Consider the following 27,978-nt stretch of genomic DNA (forward strand, 5'->3'; position numbering starts at 1 on the left):
ACTAACGTTATTACATAATGCAACGAGACTAAAGTCACGTACCTTTAAAGCACTCCTTTTCCGCGTGTATCTCCTCCGGTGTGTCCGCTCGACGTCCCGGATTCCTTGCCTAAAGAGTTCAATTTACAACAAGTTTAGAACTCTTTCTTAAGCTTTAACGCATCATTTAATTAACACATTCAAATCTGCGTTTTACCAAACCTTTAACATTTTGACCCTAATTTAGGCGTTTCATCGAACACCTAGCGGGTCAACTTTTTACATGATCTGATTTAATTTCATAACTTGTATCTATCGTTCCTATTCACTCAATTTTTACAATATACACATATTATTAGCATCAATAATCCTAGAGATTGTTTCAAAATCTCAAATTACACTAGGCAAGAACCAAAACCCTAGTGTTTACCAAGTTCTTCTAACATTGTGATCACCCACTATAGTGATTTTGATTCATACCATCATCATGCAAAGATTGGGCAAGAATTTATCTAGGGTTTGTCCCCAAACTTCATATTACTCCCAATCTCACAATTTCTACCAACAATTTAAGCTAAACATAAATTTTCATTCATATGTAAGAATTCGAGTTGCATCAAAATGACCTAATTTGACATACCTTAGGATCCCTTTGACAAGGTGATCACGATTCTACGCTTGGATTTCGATTTCTAACTGATTTAGGCCTTCAATTTGCAGGATTTCTTGTGAACTAGGGTTTGGAATGGTGGGTGTCGCCCCTGGGGTTCCTCTGGTCGACCAGACACCTCTTGAATGGGGTGTTTGGTTTATTTTTGTTTTACTATTTTAGTGAATTAATTTCCCCTTTTTACATTATTGACCCCTCAACTTATTTAACATAACTTTTGTTGTTTTAACCCCCTTGTAAGTTAGTTGTAGACTTGTTAGTTAACTAAGTTACAAATTTCTGCATGATAAGTTTTCATTTATTTAAACTTTATAATTTTAATATAAACTTTTATATTTTCGGGGTGTTACAAAAAGTGTACTGCTAAATGTGTTGATTGTGTTGAAAAAGAATCTAAATTTCAAGATTTACAAAAACAGTATGATTCTTTAAAGTGGTCAAGTCAGAGAGTACAAGAAGCTTATGATACTTTGAAGAGCCAAGTCAAAAGTTTTGATCAAAGATTGTCTGAAACTTTAGTCACTAAAGAAATGTATGAAAGAAAGTTTAAAGAAAAGCAACTTGAATTGAACAAATGTGTTGATGAAATTGCTAATCTTAAACAAGTCTTGGCTGAAAAAGAAAAGGTTGTAACCAAACTTCAAAGTTATCATAACTCTTCATACATTCTCGAACGCATTTTCAACATCATACCAGATGACAAAGATACTGACAAGAACAAAAAGGGTATTGGTTCAGAATTTCATCAGGTACCACCACCATTGAGAAACAATTATACTTTTTATGATGAGGAAAAGGTGGCAAAGGGTTTGAACATAGCTGACCAGTTACCTGAAAGTATCGATGTGACTTACTCCAAATCTGATGATGCTAATGATTCAGAGGTGGTAAGCAAGGTTGTTGAAAGCGTTTTGAAAGATGAGTCTACCAAAGGTAAGTCTGAATTACAGGATGAAGATGAAGGTAATTTTCATGATGGTTATCTGAAAAACACAAAATCTGAGAAAGTTGGGAATGATGATTCAAAGGGATTGGTTTATACCATGATTGGATCAGACAAACTATTCTTAGATGTTGTCTTCCCGATTCAGAATGTGATTTCAGAAAAGGTTGATAAAGTTTTCAAAATGGTTGAGATTGAGAAGTCGGAAATTTCAAAGTTTGCTGGTAAAGGTCATAACTCTTTTTATAACAAACCTGGTTTTAAGAAGAAAAACATGAAGGCTGGTTTGGGTTATAAAAAGAAACAAAATTGGAAGAAACATGAAACACAAAATGTTCAGGAAAAAACAAGTTTTGTTCAAGGAAAAAGCTTAGCAGAAGAGGAAAAACTCAAAAGTGGACAACAGTCAAATGAGGAGTTTGATGCTAAAAAAAGGATGCAACAACACGCTAAGGATGTTTCAAAGAAAGTGTGTTTTAAATGTGATCTAATTGGACATGTTGCACGAAAGTGTCCAAATCCAAAGCCTGTTGATGTTGAAAAACAGAAATCTGAGAATGTGAAACAAAGGTCAACCAGATTTGATTCGAAACAAACTTGGAGGTACAATACAAACAAGTTTGCTTCAAATCAAACTTGGAAATCAAACCCGAACAGGTTTGATTCAAGACAGACCTGGAATTCTCACACACCCAGATTCAGAACAACACAGAATTGGAAAACATCAGTTGATATGACAAAACCTCAACAGTTTTGGAAACCAAATGTTGTTCAGAAACAAAGTGTTCAAAAACAATCACATTTTTACAAACGAGGAACACCGGCAGGTCAAACATGGTCTGTTAGGAAACATGTCAATTCGGTAAAAGAAGAAAAAGTTGAGATTAAAATTGATGATGTTTTTGAGAAAAATGAAAGAAATTATCCAGTTTTACCTGGAAAAATTCATGTTCAACTACCTGAGTCTAAACAGGCTTGGGTTGCATTATTCAAATGATTGATTTGTTGCATGTGCAGGTGCTCAAGAACAACAAATACTGTGAGAATGAAAACAGGAGCAGCCTGGCACTTGGAGAGGAGGAAGAGGTTGCTGGACCCTGGTTTGGTTGAACAGGGAGTTTATTTGTTGTTCTGTACACATAAAAAAATGTGTGTGTTGATTGAATACGCCGAAACCCTCAAGGCTGAACAAACATGATTACTTTCACCAGATTGAAAAACGGTTTTCAAACTGTAAAAAATCAATGTGTTGTAAATCATGGGGGTACTTTATGTTAGTTTTGTTAATTCGGTACATGAGAAGCAGAACATGGATGGCGAGACAAAGCTATCAGCATCGTGTTGTCAAATTTCCTTTAATGGTTTTGCATTTTAGGGGGAGAAAAATTGTCAGATAATACAAAAACATTAGAAAATTTGAAAAAGCCAAAAACATGATAAATAAAACTCATAAATTTGAGTTTTGCGCAAAAAGAGGAAATGATAGTACATCAGTAGACAGTTATAGTATGCTAAAGAATTGTAATGATTAAATAGCGTTAAACAGTCTCACTGATGATATGTCGATAGGTTTTTATACATTTAGTAAACTTTTTCAGGATATAAACCTAAAATTCAAACACTTACTTATTTCATGGGGAACACTACTTGGATATATAGGTATCCCCTGAAATCTCGTTTGAAAGGTCCCTTATTCTGAGATACTAGGTCTTTATACTCAGTGATATCTGGGGTATTATTCCGGGACTTCTGCTGAATGGAAGTTCTGACCTAGTCCCCGAATAATACTTTCCGTATTGCTTGAAATATAGCATCACCCTCAGCATAAAAACGATGAACCATTGCAAAATGATAATCGTGTGCTGTTGAAATCAAAGGATCCTCTAAAGGGGACACACCGAAAAGTCGAAGCCGTCATCTCTCTGTGTATACGGAAGTATCGACCTGAGCTCTCACGGCCCTCGCATTTAACCCCTTACAGATATCATCTGTGGTATACTCACCTGTAAGACTGAATATTAGGATTCTGGATACGGGGGTATATTCAAGAGGTGGGACACATGAATGAGTTTAAGTTCTGAAATCATCTAATTCGTATCCTGAATCAGTTGAAATTTGTATGAAAATTTAAGTGGATCAGTATATCGACAATCTAAGTGAATTGTTTAATTCTTACTGTGTAACTAAGCTCAACGGTACTTGTAACTTGTCAAAAACTGATATGATCCTCTGGTGCATACTCAAACAAAAATATTGTATGTAAATATGTTTGTACATATTTCTTTACTGCTTTATGTTTTCAGAAAATACCAAAAGATTTTGATTTCTGCTTTATTTTCGACAACTGATATCTGAGATGCTGAGTTTCAAAATCTAAGTAAGCTGATTGTGTTTCTGAAAATAAAACAAGTTCATTAATTTGAAACTTGATTTTAAAAAAAAATTAATTTAATTAAAAATTCAAAAACAGTTTGTGATATCTCCAAGGTCATTAATTTGGACTTGGATGATTAACTATGGGGGATTTGGATGCTTATATTGTTATAGAGATAGTTTCCGATACGATTCGATGAAACTGCCAAATTCATGAGAAGTGTTTTTGAGAAGTTTGAATTGCCAGATTACGATTTCTGGAAAATGAATCTTTAAAATGATATTTCTTATAAATGTATAAGTGATTGCAGATAGTCCAGACTACGATCCCAAGAGCAGAGTCTAAGGGGGAGTCTGAAGACAAGCTTGAAGTTAGGTGGAGCTTGTAGCTGGAAAGCTAGGTGTCGATCCCTAAAAGCACGGAAGCTTGACGAAAGGGGGAGCCTTATGATGAAGCTGTGGATGATAGAGCCAGTGATGAGTTCACGGTGTAAAAGTTAAAGAGAGAATCTGATCAAAGATAAAGTTTGAAAGATGCTTTCAATGTTACAATCTGAGTGAGAATGCAGAATGATCAAGACTGAAGAGGTGTCATGCTGAAGACTAGACACTGAAGACTTCGTCAATATCCGAGGGGGAGTCTGTTAGTGCATCACGTCTATTGACTTCGTCTTGTATCATGTAATAGGATAGGTTAGAATATACAGTGCACGAGGATCGAGAAACAGATGAAAGTGGTTAAGTGAGTGATTTCGCCCGAAATGGTCCAAGACCATTTGGAGCGAAATCAGAAGGTTCTGATTTCGCCCGAAATGGCTTCGGATCATTTGGAGCGAAATTAACACAGTATATAAGGTGCACTTGTTTGTTCATTTGGCACGGAATCAGAAATTGTAACGAAGTGCTGCCAAACTGTTCTCAGGTTGTAATCAGTGTTAAAATCAATACAAGAGACATTATAATTACATTGAGCATCCATTTCATTGATTCCGCCTTTGAATCGGATTAACAACTCTTCTGATCGACTCATTCGGGTTCAACAACGATCCTACGGCTTGTTTTCCCTAAGCTGAGTCGGTTGAACATTGATGAGGGCATGAGGTTGATGCTTGCCCCGAGATCAGCGAGTGCATTACGAATGGGGGATTCCCCAATCGAGCAAGGAATTGTGAAGCTTTCGGGGTTAAGCTTCTTTTGCAGGAGTTTGTTGAGTAGTAAGGCGGAGCATTCCGCATTCTTCGCCTTAATTAACTAATTGCAATGACTCAATTTTCCTTTTATGAGTGAGGAAGTCCCTCATAAATTTTGAATATTTAGGCATTTGAGTTAGGACTTCGATAAGTGGAATATTAACATGCAATTATTGTAGTAAATTTTCGAACTTTGCGAATTGCTCATTGGTCTTTTGACAAATTAACCGATCGGGGTATGGAACCGGAGGAGTCTTAGTAGGCTCTTGAATTGGTGGAGAAGCTTTCTCTTGTTGGGGCGTGGGTGGAGTTGTGGATTGGCTTCTTTCAGTTGGCGGTGATGGAGCCTCTTCGGGACCCACGGTACGGTTTCTCAATGTTATGAGATGTACTTGCGCCTTTGGGTTGGTTTCGGTATTACTTGGTAACGCGCCTTGTGGTCTCTCTGAGAAATTCTGAGCTATTTGATTTAATTGCTTTTCAATGTTTTGTATACTAGCTTGTTGGTTTCTAAAATTCGATTCCAATTGTTGAAATCGATCCGAGTTTTTCTTTTCGGTGTCAGAGATGAGGCGAGATACAGTATCTTCAAGCCTTTCTCGTCCACCTTGTTGTTGAGAGAAATTTTGTGACTCGATTCTTGGTTGTTGAAAGTTTGTTCGTTAGTTTAGATTTTGTTGGTTACTACTATTGTCGGGTTCTCTCCAACCAAGGTTAGGGTGGTTATGCCATCCTTGGTTGTAGGTACCTGTTGGAGGACCCGCCGGCCTAGGTCTATTATCAATGTAGTTCACCGACTCTGTTTGATCATCTACTTCTTTCATACAACTCCAATTTTCATGTGGCCCACCACACCCTACACAAGCCATGACCGAGGCTGTTTTTGCCATTTCTAGCTTTTTGATTTTTGAAGAAAGGGCCTCGATTTGGGCTTGTAAAGAAGTGCTTTCATCAACCTTATGGGCGCCCGGGGCAATAGATTTATTGCCTCGGGGAGTGTGCCACTGAAAATTGGTTTGAGCAATTTCCTCAATTTGGTTATATATTTCATTTGGGCGACGATTACCTAAAAGTCCCCCGGAGCTAGAGTCAAGTGTTTGTCTTGTGTGTGGCAACAACCCATTGTAGAAAGTGGATACTTGTTGCCACACCGCAAGACCGTGATGAGGACACTTTCTTAGTAGCTCCTTGAACCTTTCCCAAGTTTCATATAAGGACTCCCCATCCTCTTGTGAATATGTATTCATTTCAGTCATTAATTTACCCGTTTTAGCAGGAGGGAAATACTTATATAGAAACTTTTGGGCTAGTTCAACCCAGGTGTTTACCGAACCAACTGGGAGGGCATTAAGCCAAGCCTTAGCTCGGTCTTTTAGTGAAAATGGAAACATTCGAAGGCGGATGGCGTCGTTTAATGCTCCATTGATCCGAAAGGTATCACATATTTCTAAGAAATTAGTAATATGTAGATGAGGATCCTCGTCCGCAAGCCCATGGAAGGTTGCGGAGTTTTGAAGCATTTGTATCAAATGTGGCCGAAGCTCGAAGTTGTTGGCTTCGACATTCGGTGCATTAATAGCGGTGTCGAGATTACCCACGGTGGGTCATAGGTAATCCATGAGGGTACGTTGGTCCGCCATTGGAAATGGGTCCCCCGAAACTTTCTCTTGGTTTTTAGCTTTAAGTCTTTTTCTTAGAAAGCGTTTGGGTTCGTCTAGGGGTTCTTTTACGTCTTTACTAGAACTGGAGCTCATACACTACATGGAGAGTTCAGATGTGGTGCCTGGGTTCCGAGTCCTGCAATAAAAACAAAAAGAACGTTGGTCAGAAGTTTCACCACGGCCACGTGTTCAGATGAACACGGCCCGTGGTGAGTCCTGCAATAAAAACAAAAAGAACGTTGGTCAGAAGTTTCACCACGGCCCCGTGTTTAGATGAACACGGCCCGTGGTCGGAGGTACAATGATTGTTTTCTGGATCCCTGTTACTGGGGAGTTCGACACGGCCCCGTGTTGCACCGACACGGCCCCGTGCTCAACTCTCTGTAAATCAGAAAATAAAAACTGCCAGTAACAATGATGGGCACAGCCCGTGTCCGACCAGGCACGACCCGTGCTGAGCTCTGCAGAAACTAAAAATTTAAGAAAATCCAAAAAAAAAAACAGAAAAATTAGAGAAAAGGATTACGCCGTTGATTCCTAACTTTCTTAAAATCCTTGTGTCCCCGGCAACGGCGCCAAAAACTTGATGTGCGTGAAGTGTGCTATATTTTTTATGTATATTTTAAGCCCTTCTACACTTTTTAGCCAACTTTTAAATTTATAAAACACGATATTTACTAACACTAAACATACATATGGGCAAGTGCACCCATCGTGAACGTAGTATAGGGTTGGTAAGATACCGAGGTCGTCCAAGGACACAAGAGCTTTTAGTACCGGTTTATCCTCAACATCTAATCAAATCAAAAGTTAGAAAAAGGTTTTTTAAACTAGAAAAATAAAACTAACTAAAATGCTGAAAATAAAAATAAAATAAATAAAAACAGATAGACAAGATGAATCACTTAGATCCGACCCTGTGTAGTGTAACCTTTGATTATTTCCGCACTTTTGCACTTTTTAAGAGATTATCTTAGTTATTGTAGTAGGCCACTCTTTTGAAGGTGACGTTACCCTCAACGCAGTAGTTTGAGTCAGCAAGGATACAATCCTAAAGGGTCGGATTATTGAAAGATAATTAATTAAGTTATTAATGCATAATGTGGTAGGACCCTCTTTTGAAGGCCCCTATTTTGAAGGTAACGTTACCCTCGGATAAGTAGTCTAAGTCAGCAAGGATACAGTCCTAAGTAGCCGGGTTAAAGTTTTAAAAGTAGCTTACATATGAGGGGATCAAAGAGTTTGGACCCCCGCCATCCAATACCGGTGGGTATTGAAGGAGGTCCTACTAAATTTGACCCAGGTCCTTGCAAGATCTATACACTGAAGAAGGCAAGACTCTTACCAAACCGTTCCCTTAACCCCCGACCAGGTAGCCAACATATCTCCATATAGACCGTGGAGATATGAATGGTGAAAATCTTTTATTTTATATAGACAGTAAAATAATGCCAAGACACCACGGACAAACGATAAGGAAGAATCACCTTCAACATAAGAAACTAGTTATTAAAGTCATTAATACATAACCAAATAAAAAGTGTGAAAAGATTAAAAATAAAAAGTATTACACTAGACACTTATCTTCACTAAGTGATGTAAGAGACTTAGGCAAACATGGCCTTTGATTGTCAAGAACTCTTACGATCAATCTTGGATCCCGAGACGACTCACACACTCTATGATGGATGATGGATGATGGATGATGGTGGTGGATGATGGTGTTGTGATGGTGGTGGTGGGTGGGTGAAGTGTGAGAGAGGTGGTGTGCCAAGGGATGGTTTGCAAATGAGCCAAGCATCCCTATTTATAGCCTGAACAGCAGCTCGGGCACGGCCCTGTGTCCATTGGGCATGACCCCATGTCCATCGTCCTTCTCTTTCTTCATTTATTGCAGTTTGTCTGCATTAGTTGACCACGCCCTCGTGTCCGCTGGGCACGACCCCGTGCGTAGAAGCGTATTTGTACTATCAAGAATTCCCTAGATTCTGCGAATCTTAGAGTTGACTACAGCCCCGTGTCCGCTGGGCACGCCCCCGTGGTGGGTGATAGAAGCTTCTACAACTTTGTCTTTTCTGCTGACACTTGGGCACGCCCCCGTGCTCATTGAGCACGAGGCGTGTTCAGCCTTCTGTTCTCTTGTTTTGCTTGGGAAGATGCTATCGGGAGGTCGGGCATGCCACGTTTGTTCCTTTTCTTGTATTTATGTTAGATTTAGCTACCTTTTTGCTTCTTTTGTTCATGTGAGCTCATTTAATCCTGAAAATACAAAAGGAAGACAAAAATACACTTTTTCCAACATTAGTACTAAAAAAGGGTTAGTTTTATGCCACAATTGATGTAATCTATATGTTGCATTTTGTGCACATCAGTAACTCACAGGCATTTTTATGCTGGCATACCTATTTTTACATGTGTTTCAGGAGCTAATGCTTGATGTTGAATGTACTACACATAGGCGGACTCGGGCCTTAGTGACTTAAAAGACAGTTAAATTATGTTATGTTTTTTTTGTTAATTCCAAGACAATGTAAACACTTTACTTAATAATACAAAACTTTAATTACCATGGTTATGAAACATTAATTATGTCGCTCCACTCCCCGACGTTTCTTCCGCGGTTTGTTGTTTTACGCGGGGACATAAGAGTTGGTATCAGAGCCAATAGTTATAGGGAATTAGGTTATTAGTAATGTTTTGACCTAGACTATAACTTTTCTAGGACCCTAACACAAGTTTTCTTGTGTTTAGAACTTAAAACAATACACATCACCTATCCTTAGGTGATTACCAAAACATGAACACAAATTTCCAAAATGATTTTGAAATCAATCATCTATCCTTAGATGATTTCTATTGGCCTTGTGCCATCCAAATTTTCAAAATATCTTCAAAGTTTGGGTCTAAATAATGTGAACACGTGCAATCTGGAAGGGTGGATGCATGTACCCTGAGTTTTCTGTCTAAGGCTAGAGTATTCCTACAAATCCGCAGTAACGGACCAGTCACTCTTACCTGGGAACTCTTGGGGTGAGTGTCCACTTATAGACTAATGCATGTCTTCGTGATACAATATTATAACCCATTTACTTTGATTTGTCACTATGTGTCGACTGTTTGTTACGAGGTAACGAACAAATGACCACCATCCTTACTTTTGTCGATATTTATGACATCTCATTTCTTTCAGCACATCATCTCACTCGTTTTCTCTCATGTTTCCTCTTTTAGAATGCTTCCTCGATGTAACGTTCAACAACCTGATGCCGAACTGGCAACTATTATAGCACAGCAGATGGCTGCTATGCTTCCAAATCTCATCACTCAAATAAACCAAGCCAACAATAACAATAATGCACCTGCTCCGTGCAACTTTAAAAGTTTTAACTCGGCTAAACCGCTCAAGTTTAGTGGTTCTGAAGGAGCAACTGGGCTCCTACAGTGGTTTGAGAGTCTTGAGAGCACTTTTTGCCATGTTCAGTGTCCTGATAACCGTAAGGTCGAGTTTACTTCGAGTGTGTTCCAAAAGAGGGCTCTCACTTGGTAGAATGGGTTAATGAGAGATCGAGGTGCTGAGGTTGCTTTGGGTCAAACATGGGAGGAACTTAGAGCTCTTATGATGAGAGAGTTCTGCCCTCGTCACGAGCCGAGGACACTCGAAAATGAGTTCCATGACCTCAAGCAAGACAGTGGTGAACACTGAGCGTACACTGATAGATACGAGGAGTTAAGCTTGCTCTGTCCGACAATGGTCACGCCTTTGTATAAGGCTATTGAGAAATACATAGACGGTTTGCCAGATCCTGTTCAGGATAATTTCACTGGCAGCAACCCTACTACCGTACGACAGGCCATTGAGCTAGCTGCAACCCTAACTGACTCTCAAGTCAAGAAGGGTAAACTCCATAGGAAGGGTGATAAGAAGCAGAAACAGTCTGATAACACCAAGGAGCAAAAGGGCAAAAAGGCTGAGTCCTCAAAGAAATCTAGGAAGCATAAGGCTTCTAAGAATTTTGCTGTTACTGCTCAGACAAATCAGGCTGCTCCTAATCAGCCTGCACAACCTGCCGCCAAGAGGCAGTATGCTGTCAACGCAACTCTGTGCAACAAGTGTAACAGCCACCACCAACCACAGGTGCAATGCCACATCTGCACAAATTGTGACAAGTCTGGTCATCTTGCCAACACCTGCCGCTCTGCTCCTAACCAAAATCAAGCTGCACAAAACCCTGCCCAGAATCCTGCACGACCTCACTACCCGCCTGGTTCATGTTTCAACTGTGGGGATCTTACCCACTACAGGAACAATTGCCTGAAGTTGGCAAACACAAATCAGGAACAGGCTCGTGGTCGAGCTTTTAATCTGAATGCAAACGAAGCACGCGCATATAATAAAGTGGTGAACGGTACGTTTTTTTGTTAACAACCAACCTGCTTCTGTTCTATTTGATTCGGGTGCCGATAAGAGTTTTGTGTCCTTAGCTTTTGAGCCTTTGCTTTCGATGACTAGAACAAAACTAGGAAAGCCCTTGACAGTAGAAGTAGCTAGTGGTGAACCCGTTGTACTCGATTCTGTTCTTCGAAATTGCCAGTTGAACCTTAATAACCATCTTTTTCCTATTGACCTCACGCTAATGCAACTCGGGAGCGTCGTTGTAATAGTGGGAATGGATTGGTTAGCCAAATACCATGTTGAGGTAGTTTGTTTTGAGAAGATTGTTCGTATACCGCTTTCGACTGGTGAAATCTTAGAAGTTCATGGGGAGAAACCCGTTAGTAGCCTTAAAATCATGTCTTATACCCAAGCCCAAAAATACCTACGAAAGAACTATGTCGCCTTCTTAGCACATGTCGTAGAGGAGAAAGGCAAAGGTAAGACTATCCAAGATATCCCTGTTGTTCGGGATTATCCTGAGGTATTTCCTGAAGAATTACCTGGTTTACCCCCTGTACGCCAAGTTGAGTTCCGTATCGATCTTGTACCTGGTGCAAATCCTATTGCTAAGTCACCTTAACGTCTTGCACCGTCTGAAATGCAAGAGTTATCTAAACAGTTTCAGGAGCTTTCTAACAAAGGATTCATTCGTCCGAGCTTTTCACATTGGGGCGCTCCTGTCCTATTCGTGAAAAAGAAAGATGGATCTTTCAGGATGTGTATTGATTATCGTGAGCTCAACAAGCTTACCATCAAAAATAGATATCTCGTACCTCGCATTGATGATCTCTTTGATCAGCTACAGGGTGCTACTTGCTTTTCAAAGATTGACCTACATTCTGGGTATCATCAACTTCGAGTGATCAAAGAAGATATTCCCAAGGCAGCTTTTCGCACAAGATACGGTCATTATGAGTTTACTGTTATGCCCTTTGGTCTAACTAATGCTCCTGATGTTTTCATGGACTTGATGAATAGGATTTGTAAGCCTTATTTGGATAAGTTCATCATCATTTTCATTGATGATATTTTGATCTATTCTAAGACGCGAGCCGATCATGAACAACATCTCCGTCTTACAATGGAGATCCTAAAGAAAGAACAGCTTTTCGCCAAATTCTCCAAGTGTGAATTCTGGCTTAAGGAAGTTCAATTTTTGGGGTACATCGTTAACGAACAAGGTATTCATGTAGATCCCGCCAAAATCAGTACGATTAAGGATTGGGATACACCTGCTACCCCTACCGAGGTTCGTTCATTTCTTGGTTTAGCGGGGTATTACCGCCGTTTCATCGAAAACTTCTCCAAAATTGCGGTTCCTCTCACTGCTCTAACTCAGAAGAATAAACCTTTTGAGTGGGGATCCAAACAGGAAGAAGCTTTCCAGACCTTGAAACAGAAGCTCTGTGATGCACCTATTCTATCCTTACCTGAGGGGATCAACGATTTTGTCATATACTGTGATGCATCCAATTTAGGCCTTGGTTGCGTTCTTATTCAAAGAAACAACGTCATAGCATATGCATCAAGACAGCTAAATGTGCACGAGAAAAACTACACGACTCATGATCTTGAGTTAGGCGCGGTAGTTTTTGCTCTCAAAATCTGGAGACACTACCTTTACGGTACAAAATGTGTAGTGTTTACTAACCACAAAAGTCTCCAACATATTTTCAATCAGAAAGAACTAAACATGAGGCAACGACATTGGGTTGAACTTCTGAGCGACTACGATTGTGACAATCCTCACAATTTCATGTATCCGTACAATTAATTAATATTTAATTTGTGCTTAATGACTGTGCTTGATTACAACTGTTGATAAAACTACTTTCTGATTTCTGTTACATACATACACATGCATCACATTGATACTGTCACTCCATTTATTACACACAAACTTTAGTGACAAACTTGATGCACAAAGCACAGTTAGCACAGTGAGCGGATAACCCAGATAACATGCTGACAATGCCAGCACATAGACAGACAATGTTTTTGAGGCCGGTATGAGCCAGAGTCAAGGTACTACACTAGTATGGAGTATAGGGAAGTGAGGACCATAAAACTGCGTCACTAGGTGATAGTTAAAGTGCCGGGAAGTGCCTAAAACACACTCTAAATGCAGAATTCTGCATCTATTAACAAAATTCATCATTTAAATGTGCTAGTAATGTGCAAAAACTTGACAAAATGGTCCTGTAAGCTTTCCTAAGTGTCGGGAATGGAAAGGGTCGCTAAAAGTTACATAAAGGACACTTTACGACATAAATTAGCACTTTAACAGAACAGTATCAAACCGAACAACCGGACATTACCCGGAACACAAAAATATTGTTAAACACATTGTTTCACTTTTACTAAGCTAGTTATGGTCCCCGAACACCATAACACATTATACAAAATATCTAGTAACTTATATCACTAACTAAATACTTAAAACCTAACTAGTTAACATAATTATCCATTTCATCCCAACTAAAGCAACCCCCCCCCCCAAAACCGGTTATGGAGTGGCCCCACTTCTAGATTTTATTTGAATTGTTTAAGTGATCTTGTCTAATCTTTTGAAATACATTATCCATTAGTCCTTCATATGTTGAAGATTATAAGAAGACCCATAGGACTTGAACCATCATTCTCATTCAACACATTTCACTCAAACTCCTCTCTACTCTCTCCCTCTAGTTCGGCCGTGAGACACCACCACCATCGTCACCATCATTCGATCACCTCCAACCATTTCAAGAGCATACAAAGGTGTTAAGGGTCATACAACGAAGCTTGGTGTTCTCGGAAGTTGAAGGACCTTCTCTACTTGCTATTAACCACCTCATTTCTACTCTTGATCTTCCCTATCTTAAAAGCTAGTAGTAAGTCTCTTGAATCCTCATTTACTTCATGTTTAGGGTGGTTAATAGTTATTGTATGATGAAATCTTATGAACAAGAAAAGATCTTGAACACAAGACTTGAACATAAACTAACTTGATGATGAAATATTGTTAAAATGAAGATGTGATGTTAAGTATGATGTTGTTTTGTATTGTTGATGATTACTAGTGATATGATGTTAAACATCATGGTGGAACTTGTTAAAGTAAGATTAAAAACTTAAGTTAACAAGTTAGGAGATGATTAGTGATTTACATAAAAGAATCACCTCCATGTTTAAGCATGAACTTGATAACAAGATGGTTTCTTGAAAAAAAATAGTAAATAAAGTAAGTTGGTGATCATATGGATCCAAGGTTTACAAATGGTTTTCCTAAATAAACTAAGAATAGAAGATGATTTTTGAAAGGTTATGATTTTTATTAAACATACACTATTTTTAGTAACAAGACAAGTGTGGAAATACTTTTAAAAGTAAGAAGATTCAATAAACACACATTTTTGCAAAACTAGTTTACAAGTTGTAAAGACTTAAAATCTTTAAGAATGAGGTTTTAATAAAAGTAAACACACTTTGGAGGGTAACTAAACCCATTAAACACCCCACTAAGTTACTACGCGTTTTTACGAAAAACCAAGTTCATGTTATTATGTAAAAGTGCATTGTTTTTGCACTTGGTTAGTGTAATGTTGTCTAATAATTTGTTGTTGATTGATTGAATGTATTTTTGAAAAGAAAATGATATGCTAATAAGCATGGACACCTCCATTTACAAAGGAAACTCTGGCGAAATTTTCTAAAAATCCGACACTTAGAAAATATTTTTCTAACAAGTGTTTACTGATATATTTTTAACTTTGTTTTCAAAATAAACTTCGCCATAGCTTTTATTACAAAAATACCAAGTATCGGAGGATGATTTTACAAATAAAAATGGATAAGTATATATTTAAAATATATATTTTACAAAACACTTGTGTGAATATTTGTACATTTTGTGAACTAGTTATATTATTTTAGGATAAAATAATATAACTTAACAAATACCATGGAAATTACAACTCCAAAATAATACCAAAAATACCAAGGAACAAAATATTTAAGTTAGATGTATAATAATGTGAAACCGAGCTAGAAAACGTAACTTATGAATTATTCCAGAAAATACTCTTACAAATATATTTTTTTGGTGAAATATTATTTTGGAAACTAAAGAAGTAAAATATATTATTTTTGGGAAAAATACATATATTTTGGGAATACATTATTTTGGACAAATAAGATAAATATATTTTTCCTAAATGGGACTTAGAGTATATTATTCAAAACTACAAATATACATGTATAAATACCCCCATCCTTGGGAAGGAAATATGGAAGTTAAAATACTTGGGAAGTATGGATACGAGATAGTTGCCTAACTATTATTCATAAACCCTAAAAACAAAACTTAAGTTAGAATAATTATTATTATTTTAACAAGAAGTTACAACTGGAATAATAACAAAGTAACGTAACTCAGAATCTTCATACTAAACAAAGGCACGACCCGCTCGTCTAATAGACAATAGTCCGTTGTAGGTTGTCGCGTAGCGGACCCAGTTTGAGTTGACGATATGGTTCAGGAGACGCACTACTGTGAGTTCATGTCCCCTTTTTCTCTTAACTGTTTTCAGTTTTATACATCGGGGGTGAAATACATGTTACAACTATTACAGACATTTTTATACATGGTATGGTTAGCTTAAGGAGGTTTTACTACTTAGGTCATGTGAGTGGTGGGTACAACACATAAGGCCATTAATCCTCGTCGTAGGACCGAGGGACATGAGTGATAGATCTATTTGGGTGTAGCGAGCCCACACCCGTGAGTCCGGGGCAGCCCATAGTGGTGACTATGTCTTCCAGCCGGAAGCCCGGTACGAATTTGCTAGGTTTGAGTACTTCCTTCACCATTTCACACATACCAGTGGCTTTGCAACCCATTGGTGATCTCTTTTTCCTTAATTGCTACATACCAGGGACTTTCATACATACATTGTTTACAAAGGTTTATACATACTCACTAACACATGAACTCGCTCAACTTTTGTTGATTTTTCAAACTACATGTATTTCAGGAAACTAAAGGGATATGGCAAGTGTCTGCACATGTCAAGCTGCGTTGAATAAAGATGTCATCCAGGGTAGTTGGTTTAGGAGGTGTAACCCTTACCTGGACGGGTTACATGTCTTTAAACCATGTTTATTTAAGTCTATTGTTGTGTGTCATGAACACGTTTTAAAACAAGTATGGTTTGTAATTTATCTTAAGTGTCAACATTTTCAAACAATGATGTTGTGGTACTATTAAACTTAATGAATGGATGAACATGTTGTGTTTTATTTTCATATAGCATTGTTATGATTGTTGCTATGGTATTAAGAAGTCACACCAAAATAATCCACGCTTCTACAAAAGCCTGGGTGTGACAACTTGGTATCAGAGCCTCGATCATAGCGAACTAGGATTTTATCTCGAGTCTAGACTGTGATCACTAGGGCTCTCACGAAAACATTTTTACATTGCATACACTAAACATCCATATCCAGGGTACAAACCTTTTTACAAACAAAAGGCACAAATACACTTTTCAAAATTCATGGTTCAGTCTTGGAGACTGAGGGAGTTTAGTCTTAGAGATTGAGGGAGGTTCAGTCTTAGAGACTAAGGGAGTTCAGTCTTAGAGACTGAGGGAGGTTCAGTCCTTGAGACTGAGGGGTTCAATCTTAGAGATTGGGGAGGTCTAGTCTTAGAGACTGGGAGGTTGGTCTTAGAGGCCAGGGATTTAGTCTTAGAGACTGGGAGGTTGGTCTTAGAGACCAGGGAGTTTAGTCTAAGAGACTGGGTGGGATAGTCTGGGGAAGACTAGGACGATCACTTGCATACATTATTGTGACTTACATCCTTATTTGATTATGTGTTGATATATGTGCAATTGTCGTGATTGTTTTGTTACAGACGTCATGTCTTCTTCGAGTGGAGTTTCTGGCACACTAGACCCCATAGCAGTAGATCCATATGACCCGATGCCCTCAGATCCTGAGATTTATACATCTGATACTGACAGCAGTGATGATGACGATTTCCAACCCTTTGCTTTGCCCGATTTCGGGGACGATGTTCAGCTTGCTGATGGTATTCTTGATGGGGATCTACCCCTCGTGCAGATCCCTGCACCTGTTCCACTCTCTGCTTTTCCCATGGCGGATTTGCCTCTCGATTATGTGTCAGATGACGACATACCTCCTACTGATATTCCCATTGTTGTCCCTGTCGTTGAGCTTCCTGAGATGGAGGTTCTTTCTGATTCGTCTGGCTCAGACTCTTTCGAGTCAGTACGCGTTGGGGCTACGGCGATACCCCACCGACTCAGATTCCGATATGGCCATGTCAGCCGCATCCGATCATGATTTTGACCCTGCTGATGACCCCGATCATGAGTTTGACCTTACTGATGACGTCGAGCCTGAGATGGACCATGCTCCTGATGAGCAGCCATTCGTCGCTCCTGTTGTTCCTGTTGCTCCTGTTGTTCCTGTTGCTCCTGATGTTCCTGTTGCTCCTATTGCTCTTGTCGCTCCTGTTGCTCCTATCGATCAGCTCCCTGTTGTACCCGCTGATCCAGATCCAGCCCCAGCTGACCCTGTCCCATTGCCCGATCATGATCCTATCTTTGTTGAGATACCTGATATTGCACCGATATTACCTGATCTAGTTCTCATGTTTGATGACCATGCTCCGTTTGCCACCCACATCGATCCGAGATACGCTGACAACCACAATGGGTCGGTCGATGATGATAATTATCCCGCATATGTTAGACCAGTCACTCCTTCCCGTGCACCTATCTCTGCACCGATTGATGTTACCCCTCATTTTCCCCATGTGTCCGATATCCATCGCACCGACCTTCCTATCACGTTTCTCCAGGACATTCCTCCACCTCGTCCTGGGGAGGGTTCACCGAGACAGCAGCCTGCTTTTGTCCCGCCTGTGTTGTCAGCTGTACCATTCATGTCTCAGTTTCCTCGCACTACATCACCTTTTGCACATATGGGCGAGCCGTTTTTGTGGTCATCGCCCAATGTTATGCCCCTGTCAGACCCATATCATCCGTTTCATGTCGGATATACCACAGAGGACATACTTATATCCCTGCAGCTACAGTAGGATGCTTTGAGTCGTCGAGTTCTGGAGCTGGAGAGGACTCCACGTCCTCCCCCATGTCATTGTCAGACTCCTTTTGCCACACCACCCGCTCCTCTTCCGCTACCCCCTGATTTGGATATTCGTTTCCTCACTCCTGAGCAGCAAATTGCCTACTTGCTGCGTGTTATCCATGCACTTGAGGAGGACTGGGTGCGCTTGCGCCGTTTGATTTTCTTCCCTCCTCCCCCTCCTCCTTCGCCATCAGCGTAGCTATATTTTGGTTTGGGCAGGTAGGTTGTTTTGGTGAGAAAGTCGCAATTGGGCCAGCATACGAAGACTTTTGGAAGACCACACTTTTGTATATGATTTGTGTAGACTGACTTGTATTTTGGGGGTGATGTAACCCTATGATCTTATTTTGATGTATGATGTACTGTAAAACTATATTGTGGTCATGATTAATGAAAGCTCAATGGCAACGTTCTCACTACATGCTTTGTTGAATTATTTGTTTTACATTATAACATGGGATGTTATGTGTTATGAGGTTGATGGATGTTATTATATATGCATATTTACTATACTTACCATGACCTGACCGATATTATCTTCTTTTAGAAGATGCCTCCACGACGAGATACACGCTTGCCTACTTCTGAGGCGGAACTCCAGGAGCGGATTGCCGCAACAATAGCACAGTATGCAGCCTCCACGCAGAAACAAGCAGGAATACCCAAACAACAAAAACAACAATCCGCCCAACGGTAATGTCCAAGTTGCTTGAGACACATTACGATACAATTGGACATTTCTTACTCATCCGCTAATACTTTCTGTAAATGTTATCGCCTGTACAGGCTGCACCTACAAATAATTTCTTGACTGCAAGCCCTTAAACTACGACGGCGCTGGAGGTGCTATTGCATTCGTCAGATGGGCAGAAAAGACAGATTCTATTTTAAGGATGAGCAAGTGTGCTCCCGGGCAACAAGTTACATACATCTCATGGCTTTTTCTTGATGGTGCCCTATCATGGTGGAATCTGCAAGTTTAAACATTGGGAGAGGCGGCGGCGTATGCACTAACATGGGCTGAGCTGAAAGAGCTCATGAGGAAGAAATACTGTTCACGGGCCGAGATACAAAAGCTGGAAACGGAATTCTGGAACATAAAAATGGAAGGCCCAAAAATCGCCGAGTATGTTCAGAGGTTTCATGACCTGTCCCATGTGGTGCCGTACATGGTCACGCCCGAATTTAAACGCGTGGAGCGTTTCATCTGGGGATTAGCACCTTAGATTATGAGCATGGTTACATCGTCAAAACCGACAACCATTACTGAAGCCATTGATCTCAGCGTGACGCTTACAGAAGAAGCCATTCGGTTGAACAAGTTTTCAATTTCTGAACCAAAGAAAAAGGAGACACATGTCGAATCCTCGGGAGAAAACAAGAGAAAGTTCTCGAACTTTAAGAAAAGTACCGGCAGTGCCAGTAAGAGAAGAGATACAAACTCGCCAGCTGAAGTAAAGACTGGCAGTAAACAAAAAGGGAAAGGATATATGGGGTCTCTGCCCAAATGTGATACATGCAAGTACCACCATCTCGGCCAGTGCAGATTGAGGAGATGTGAGGCTTGTGGGAAGGAGGGCCATTCGAAGAATACATGCTGGGTTGGTAGTGGTGCTGGCCGTGGTGGCCAAAGGGGTTTTGGTAACAACAACCGTGGGGGTAATGGAAATGGAAACCGCCCACAAGGAGGGAACGGCGGAAATGGCAATCGAGGAAATTTTGGAAATCAAGCTGGAGGTGGGAATCGCAACCAGGGCAATTCGCAAGGCGGCACGGGTAATGGGAATGGTCGAGGACCAGGATGTTTTAACTGCGGAGACGTCGGGCACTTAAAGCAGGAATGCCCGAAAGTCAATTAAGCATAAGGCGGAGTCTTCAACATTGGTGCAAGGGAAGCACGCCAGGACCCGAATGTTCTCACTGGTACATTCCCTATAAATCAACGCTTTGCATCTGTTCTATTTGACACTGGTGCCGACTATAGCTTTGTATCATTAGAATTTAAGAATATGCTTGGGTTAACCGCTAGTAAGTTAGACATTCCATATTCAATTGATCTGGCTAATGGAAAGCTAGTTGAAACGAGTGAAGTTGTCAGAGGTTACGTAATCGAGCTGGGAGAACATGAGTTTACACTAGATCTACTGCCAGTCGAGTTGGGAAGCTTCGACGTGGAAGTAGGGATGGATTGGTTATCGAGCAACAAAGCCGAGATTATTTATCACGAGAAGACCATTCGCATCCCAATGGCAGATGGAGAAACGATTGTGGTTCATGGAGAGAAGCGCGATACGCCATTGAAGATCATTAGCTGTTTGAAAGCCCGGAAGTGTTTGATGAAGGGATGTGTTGCCTTCTTGGCACACATCGTTGACAAAGAAGCCATTTAACCAAAGTTAGAAGATATTCCAGTCGTGAAGGAGTACCCTGAAGTCTTTCCAGAAGACTTGCCAGGATTGCCGCCTCAAAGACAAGTCGAGTTTCACCTTGACTTAGTTCCAGGCGCCGCGCCTGTAGCTAAGGCACCTTATCGACTTGCACCCTCAGAGATGCAAGAGCTGTCAACGCAACCCCAAGAGCTGTTAGATAAAGGATTTATCAGACCAAGCTTCTCGCTTTGGGGAGCCCCAGTTTTGTTTGTTAAGAAGAAGGATGGTAGTTTTTGCATGTGTATCGACTACCGGGAGCTGAACAAGTTGACAATCAAGAATAGATATCCTTTGTCGAGAATTGATGACTTATTCGATCAGTTGCAAGGTTCAAGTTTTTACTCAAAGATCGATCTAAGATCGGGTTATCACCAGTTGAGAATACAAGAGGAAAGTATTCCCAAGACTGCTTTTAGGACTCGTTATAGACATTACGAGTTCCTGGTTATGCCATTCGGTCTGACGAACGCGCCAGCTGTATTCATGTATTTGATGAACAAAGTTTGTGTAGGATCGAGAATTGACCTGAAAGAGTCGTTCAGAGGCGTTCTTCTATGTTTCAGGTGCGGAATTACAAGAAACGTAGGTAGAAATAGCTTGTATATTCACTTAATCTACTGTTTTATTGATTTGACAATGATTACAGCTCAATCGTCACACCGGCAGCACCTCGGTATGGAATTCAAGAATGTTCATTATGTTTCGCTTATGAGACAGCTATATATAGGTGTGAGGGTTCCGCTTATACATACATGTCCACACAAGCGGAACCTCTTATGCACATATAAGCGGAACCACCATAGTCCAAATAAGCGAAACCTTTACAAATGACCACATAAGCGAAACTATCTCTCTAAACACATACACTCTCATATTTTCTCGTATATTGAGCCCTAATCTATATAATGCAATATTTAACTCAATCCAAGACGAAATCAACAGATGTAGTGCACCAACAGACTCCCCCTCAGATGTTGATGGAGTCGTTCATCGATTCACGACCATGCTGTGTCTTCATTTCTTCAGTCTTGATCAGTCTCTGGGCTTTTCTTTCTTCACCAACAGACTCTTCTTTCAGCATATCTGCTTGAAAATCTTCAGACTCCCCTTCTTGATTTGCTGGCATTCCTTTGTTCTTCAGCAACATCTTCAGGATCGTTGTCTGGCCTTCACAGGTTCTCAGGATTGATCAGCCTGACTCAAACAGAGATCTTAAGGAATTGAAACCTGTCACTCTATCTTCAGATCCAAGATCAAAACCTGACTATACTTGCACATTCTTAACCCAGCAATAATATTTCTAAATTTAACAACTTGAGAGCACCAATACTAACTCCCTCTCAAATCCATGGGCACCAACTACAACTCTTCCTCGGATTACTTTCTCTAAGATGAACCACTTGTTGATTAATCAAAACAAAATTATTTTGACAATTTAGACACATTCCACTCCCCCTCACAGCAAGATCATCATGTCTAGCACTTTGGAATTTTGAAAATCAGCTTTCCAATATCAGTTGTCAAAAATCTTTTTGGCTTTTTCAAAAGATTTATGCTAAAACACACCCAAAATCTTTTTGGATTTTTCTAAAAGAAATTGACACCACTTGTAAAAGCACGAGAATGTAAAAATGAAATATTTACAAACATATTTTTGCGAGTTCGTGTAAGAGGATCATATCAGTTTATGAGACATGTCACTAACACCGTTAAGCTTGATTACATTTTCAGTTCAAAACAGTTCACCTAGATTGTCAGTATATCAATCCACTAAAATTTTCACATAAAGTTCAATTGATCCGAGATACGATGTTAATGTCTTAGATACTGACTTATTCGTGTGTCTCACTACTTGAATATACTCCCGTATCCAGATCCCAATATTCAGTCTTACAGGTGAGTATACCACAGCTGATATCTGTATAGGGGTTAAATGCGAGGGCCGTGAGAGCTCAGGTCGATACTTCCGGGCAGAGAGATGACGGCTTCAACTTTTGGTGTGTCCCCTTTAGAGGATCTTTTTATTTCAACAGCAGCGACTATCAATTTTATTGTTTCATCAGCATGCTGAGGGCGATGCTATGTTTCAAGCTTTTGCGGAAAGCATTATCCGGGGACTAGGTCAGTACTTCCATACAGCAGAAGTCCCGGGATAATACCCCAGATATCACTGAGCATAAAGACCTAGTATCTCAGAATAAGGGACCTTTCAAACAAGATTTCAGGGGTTAGCTATATATCCAAGTTTGTGTTAACCCACAGAACAAGCAAGTTTGAAATTTAGTTTATATCTCGTCACAATTTACTGAATGTGTAAAAACCTACTGACATATCCACAATAAGACTGTTTATCACATATTATCTTTCCAATTCTTTAGCATGTTGTTGGACCATTGTTTGACCCTAAAAAGTCAGTCACGGTAGTTCATCTTCGTATATAAAGGCGGAATCAGTATATATGAAGTTACACAGCTTGTCCTTTCAATTCCAATGCTTTTTATTGCTTTCTGAGACAATTTTGACAGAGTTCCGTTCCAAAACCACATACAAGACTACTGAGATCCGCTCAAATGACTCCCTATATATAGACATCAGTGGTTCGCTCCAAATGACCTGACACATAAGCGAACTTGTTACACTTCCTCATGAGCGAACCTATCTAATTTGACACTATAAGCGAACCTAATACAATCCTATGAGCGGACCTATATACAAACTGTACATAAAAGCGAATCTACATCATTAAACCTAATTATAACTATCTAGACCCTCTGTTGACCTATCTTGACCTAAGACTTCATGTAGACGTAGTCAACAGACATTCCATGTATCAACAGACTCCCCCTTGGATGTTGACGTAGTCTTCAGTAGTCTTCAGCTCAAGTGTCTTCGGTCTTGGTCTTTTCTCCAACTCTGTCTTCTCCTCGTAAGCATTCTTCACAGATTCCAGGATTAACACCTAGCTCTAACTTCAGACTTCCCTTTGGCTGTTGATTCAGACTCCCCCTTTCACAGACTCCCCCTCTCAGTATGCTGGGATCTGAGATATCTGGTTCAAGCTTTGACAATTTGCTTCCGTTGGGAATAATGAAGTCTAAACATGTTACTCAAACAATAACATTACGATCTATCTTTACTAACAATAAACACAAATTCAATCAGTTTTAGAAATCCACTCAAGTCTTCAAGTTCAAGTTAATGACCCTGATTACTTGATTAATCTACCAAGTCCAATTTAATGACCCTGGTTGATCTTTTGATGAATCAAACTGATTTAGTAAAATCATTTTCAACTTTTTCTGAAAATAACAAGTATCAAGTTAATGAACTTGTTTGTGACTTAGAAAACAATCAAACTTCCAACAAAATAAGCTCTCCTCATTCTTCAGCTCAGAATCTCCTGCATCTGCTTCATCTTTCTAAAATCTGGCAATCAACTTTCCACTCTGGTTTGTCTAAAATAAAGCAGAAATAATTTTTTTTTGGATTTTTAATATGTTCTATACTAAGAAATGAAATAACAGAAAACTTAAATTGCAGAAAGTAACTATTTACAAGTTTATTTTTGGCGAGCGTGTCAAGGAATCATATCAGCTTTTCAAAGAAATTACTAGTACCGTTAAGCTACATTACATACTCAGACTTAAACAATTCACCTCGATTGTCGATATACTGATCCATCTTAAATTCTCACACAAACGTCAATCTATTCAGGATACAGTTTAAGTGTCTTTAGAACTTAGTTCAATTCATGTGTCCCATCTCTTGAATATACTCCCGTATCCAGAATCCCAGATATTCAGTCTTACAGGTGAGTATACCACAGATGATATCTGTAAGGGATTAGGTGCGAAACCGTGAGAGCTCAGGTCAGAACTTTCGTTCAGCAGAGAGATGACGGCTCGACTTTTGGTGTGTCCCCTTTAGAGGATCTTTTCGTTACAACAGCAGCGACTATCAATTTTATTGTTTCATCAGCTTGCTGAGGGCGATGCTATGTTTCAAGCATTTTGCAGAAAGTATTATTCGGGGACTAGGTCAGTACTTCCATACAGCAGAAGTCCCGAAATAATACCCCAGATATCACTGAGTATAAAGACCTAGTATCTCATAATATGGGACCTTTCAAACGAGATTTCAGGGGTTACCTATATATCCAAGTAGTGTTCCCCACAAATTTCACAAGTTTGAAACTTTAGGTTTATATCCCGAATAAATTTACTAAATGTGTGAAAACCTATCGACACATCATAAGTGAGACTGTTTAACTCATTTAAACTTTACAAATCTTTAGCATACTGTAATTGTCTAGCTGATGTACAATCATTTTCCCTATATACACAAGCTCTTTTTCAATTTTATCATGTTTTTGGATTTTTCATTTTTTACTGTTTTTGTATTTTCTGAAAATAAACTATGTACAACTATCTATCTCCCCCTAAATACCAAAACACGTAAAAAATCGACAAACCATTGCAGATTGTTTCTCGTCTTCATTCGCAACAGTACTCTCATCAACGCTCACAACCCCATCCGACACCGAAAGCAATTTCATACCATTAAGTTTTAACAAATATTGAAACCGATTTTTATCAAAAGCTTTGGTATGCAAATCAGCTTTTTGTTCGTCAAGGTGGATTTTCTCAATTCGTATCAACTTTTTCTCGAAGCAATCGCGAATAAAGTGATGACAAATCTCTATATATTTAGTTTTAGCGTGATGTACTGGATTTTTAGTAATGTTAATTGCGGCCTCATTATCAACAAACAGAGGTGTGTTAAGAAACTGCAAACCGCAGTCGCGCATCTGTTGCTGTATCCACAGGATCTGAGAGCAGCAACTGCTAGCAGAAACATACTCCGCTTCACATGTAGATAGCGCCACAGATGTTTTTTCTTACACTGCCAGGTAACCAATCTAGGACCAAAAAACTGGCATCCTGCAGTTGTTGATTTTGCGTTGACTTTGCAGCATCCGAAATCCGAATCGGAATACCCTTCGAGCGTAAAATCGCCTTTCCTAGGATACCATAACCCCAATGACGGAGTACCTTTCAGGTAACGTAATATCCTCTTGACAATAATCATGTGCGATGCTCTCGGGTTAGACTGAAATCTTGCTGCGAGGCACGTTGGGTACATGATATCAGGACGTGAAGCAGTCAGATACATCAAAGAACCTATCATGGAACGGTAAAACGTTTCATCAGCCCTGTCTCCGGTGAGATCTGGGTGAATCCCATGATTAGTCGCAAGTGGGGTAGCAGCTGGAGTAGAACTTGACATTCCAAATTTCTATAGAATATCATGCATGTACTTCGTTTGATGAACGAAAATTCCCTCAGGAAGTTGTTCAACCTGTAAACCCAGAAAGAATTTCATCTCCCCCATTGATGACATTTCGAATTTCTGCTTCATCACCTGTTTGAAATCTTTGCACAATTTCTCATTTGTTGACCCAAAAATTATATCGTCCACATAAATTTGTACTATCAGAAGATGACCATCAACGACTTTAGTGAAGAGAGTGGCATCCACTTTTCCACGTATAAACTGGTTAGCGAGTAGGTGTTGAGACAAAGTCTCGTACCAGGCTCTCGGTGCCTGATGTAAACCATACAACGCTTTGTCCAGCAGATAAACTTTGTTCTTGTGGATTGGGTCAGTAAAGCCCGGCGGCTGACCAACATAAACCTCCTCTTTAACCTTCCCATAAAGAAACGCTGACTTTACATCAACCTGATATACTTTGAAATTCTTCCAAGACGCAAATGCTAGGAAAATTCTGATAGCCTCTCGTCGAGCTACAGGAGCATAGACTTCGGTAAAATCAATCCCCTCCTGTTGACTAAAGCCCTGAACAATGAGTCGAGCTTTGTTCCTTACAACCACTCCTTTGTCGTCCCTCTTACATTTGAAAACCCATTTTGTATTGATTTTCCTTTGACCTTCCGGCAAATCCACTAACTTCCACACTCCCAACTTTTCAAACTGACTTAACTCTTCTTGCATCGCTAGGACCCAAGAGTCTTCAGTAAGCGCCTCTTTGTAAGTTCTCGGTTCGATTTGCGAGATAAAACAACTTAATGAAAATTCAGTTTGTAAAGGTGCTACTGTAGAATAAAAACATGTAAGGCCCTGGTCAATTTGACGTCTCGTGCGAACGCCCGATTGCAATTCTCCTATGATCAACTCCTCTGGATGATAAGAAAGAGTTCGCGGCATCACTTTGCTTGGAACATCTACATTTCCCTCCAGATTAGTAACATTCTGCTCTGCATCTTGTTCACCAACTTGGTTTGTTTGACTTGATAACTGGATCTGCTCCCCCTCAAGATCTGAATCACCATGGTCAAATACTGGCATGTTATCAGTTTCTTGATCATCATTCACCTCCGACTGATTACCAGGAGCAATTTCATCATCGTGTTCACCAGCATTGCTAGGACCTGCTTCATCATCATTTGAAGTTTCCCGAGGTCTTCCAGAATACTCTGCTGGGAACCTGAGCTGCGACTCATACTCTCGCAAAATATCCAGCTCATCAAAGAAATCTTCTTCTTCCTCTGATTCTTCTCTCATGTCAAACGAATCCCAAAGTTTGTCATAATGATAACGCCATGAATCACCAGGATTCTGTGGCGGCATAGTGTAACCTTGACATTCAACATTTGCAGCTTCAATAATCCGCTTTTCACTTGGAACGAAGACACGTCATGTAGGACTTGAATAGCCAACAAAGATACCCTCAATGCTCTTCGGACCAAACTTTGCATTAGGCTCTATCACCGTACAGGGAGACCCAAACGGTTCTAGATACTTCAAATTCGGCTTGCGGTTATTGATTAGCTCAAAACACGTCTTGTTGAACTTCTTTACAGTAAGAACTCTGTTGAGAGTATAGCATGCAGCAAAAACAACTTCAGCCCAGAAATTAATTGGTAACTTAGAGTCTTCAAGCATCGTTCTGGCTGTCTCGATTAGCGTCCGGTTTTTGCGTTCTGCAACTCCATTCTGCTGCGGAGTGTACGGAGCACTAAACTCATGCAGTATATCTCTTTCATCACAAAATTCTTCCATCTTACTGTTTTTGAATTCAGTAACATTATCACTGCGAATTCTACAGATAGGCCTCTGGTA

At 39.9% G+C, this 27,978-nt stretch overlaps 1 protein-coding gene and 1 non-coding gene across 2 annotated transcripts; both read left to right on the forward strand.

The window, feature by feature from the left end:
* Positions 1–6,310: 6,310 nt before the first annotated feature.
* LOC118484445 lies at positions 6,311–6,417 on the forward strand. Its single transcript, XR_004873556.1, has one exon. It is a non-coding gene; the product is annotated as a small nucleolar RNA R71 (small nucleolar RNA).
* A 13,227-nt stretch (positions 6,418–19,644) lies between these two features.
* Positions 19,645–20,268, forward strand: LOC110888322 (glycine, alanine and asparagine-rich protein-like). The gene has a single exon (XM_022135852.1). The coding sequence runs from the start codon at positions 19,645–19,647 to the stop codon at positions 20,266–20,268; it is 624 nt and encodes a 207-aa protein (XP_021991544.1).
* The last annotated feature ends 7,710 nt before the right edge of the window (positions 20,269–27,978 follow it).

Source organism: Helianthus annuus, chromosome 11 (assembly GCF_002127325.2).
Source record: "Helianthus annuus cultivar XRQ/B chromosome 11, HanXRQr2.0-SUNRISE, whole genome shotgun sequence".
Classification (NCBI taxonomy): domain Eukaryota; kingdom Viridiplantae; phylum Streptophyta; class Magnoliopsida; order Asterales; family Asteraceae; genus Helianthus; species Helianthus annuus.

Coding starts and splice junctions, on each gene's coding strand:
- LOC110888322 (XM_022135852.1), top strand. CDS start 19,645: ATGGTTACATCGTCAAAACCGACAACCATTACTGAAGCCATTGATCTC.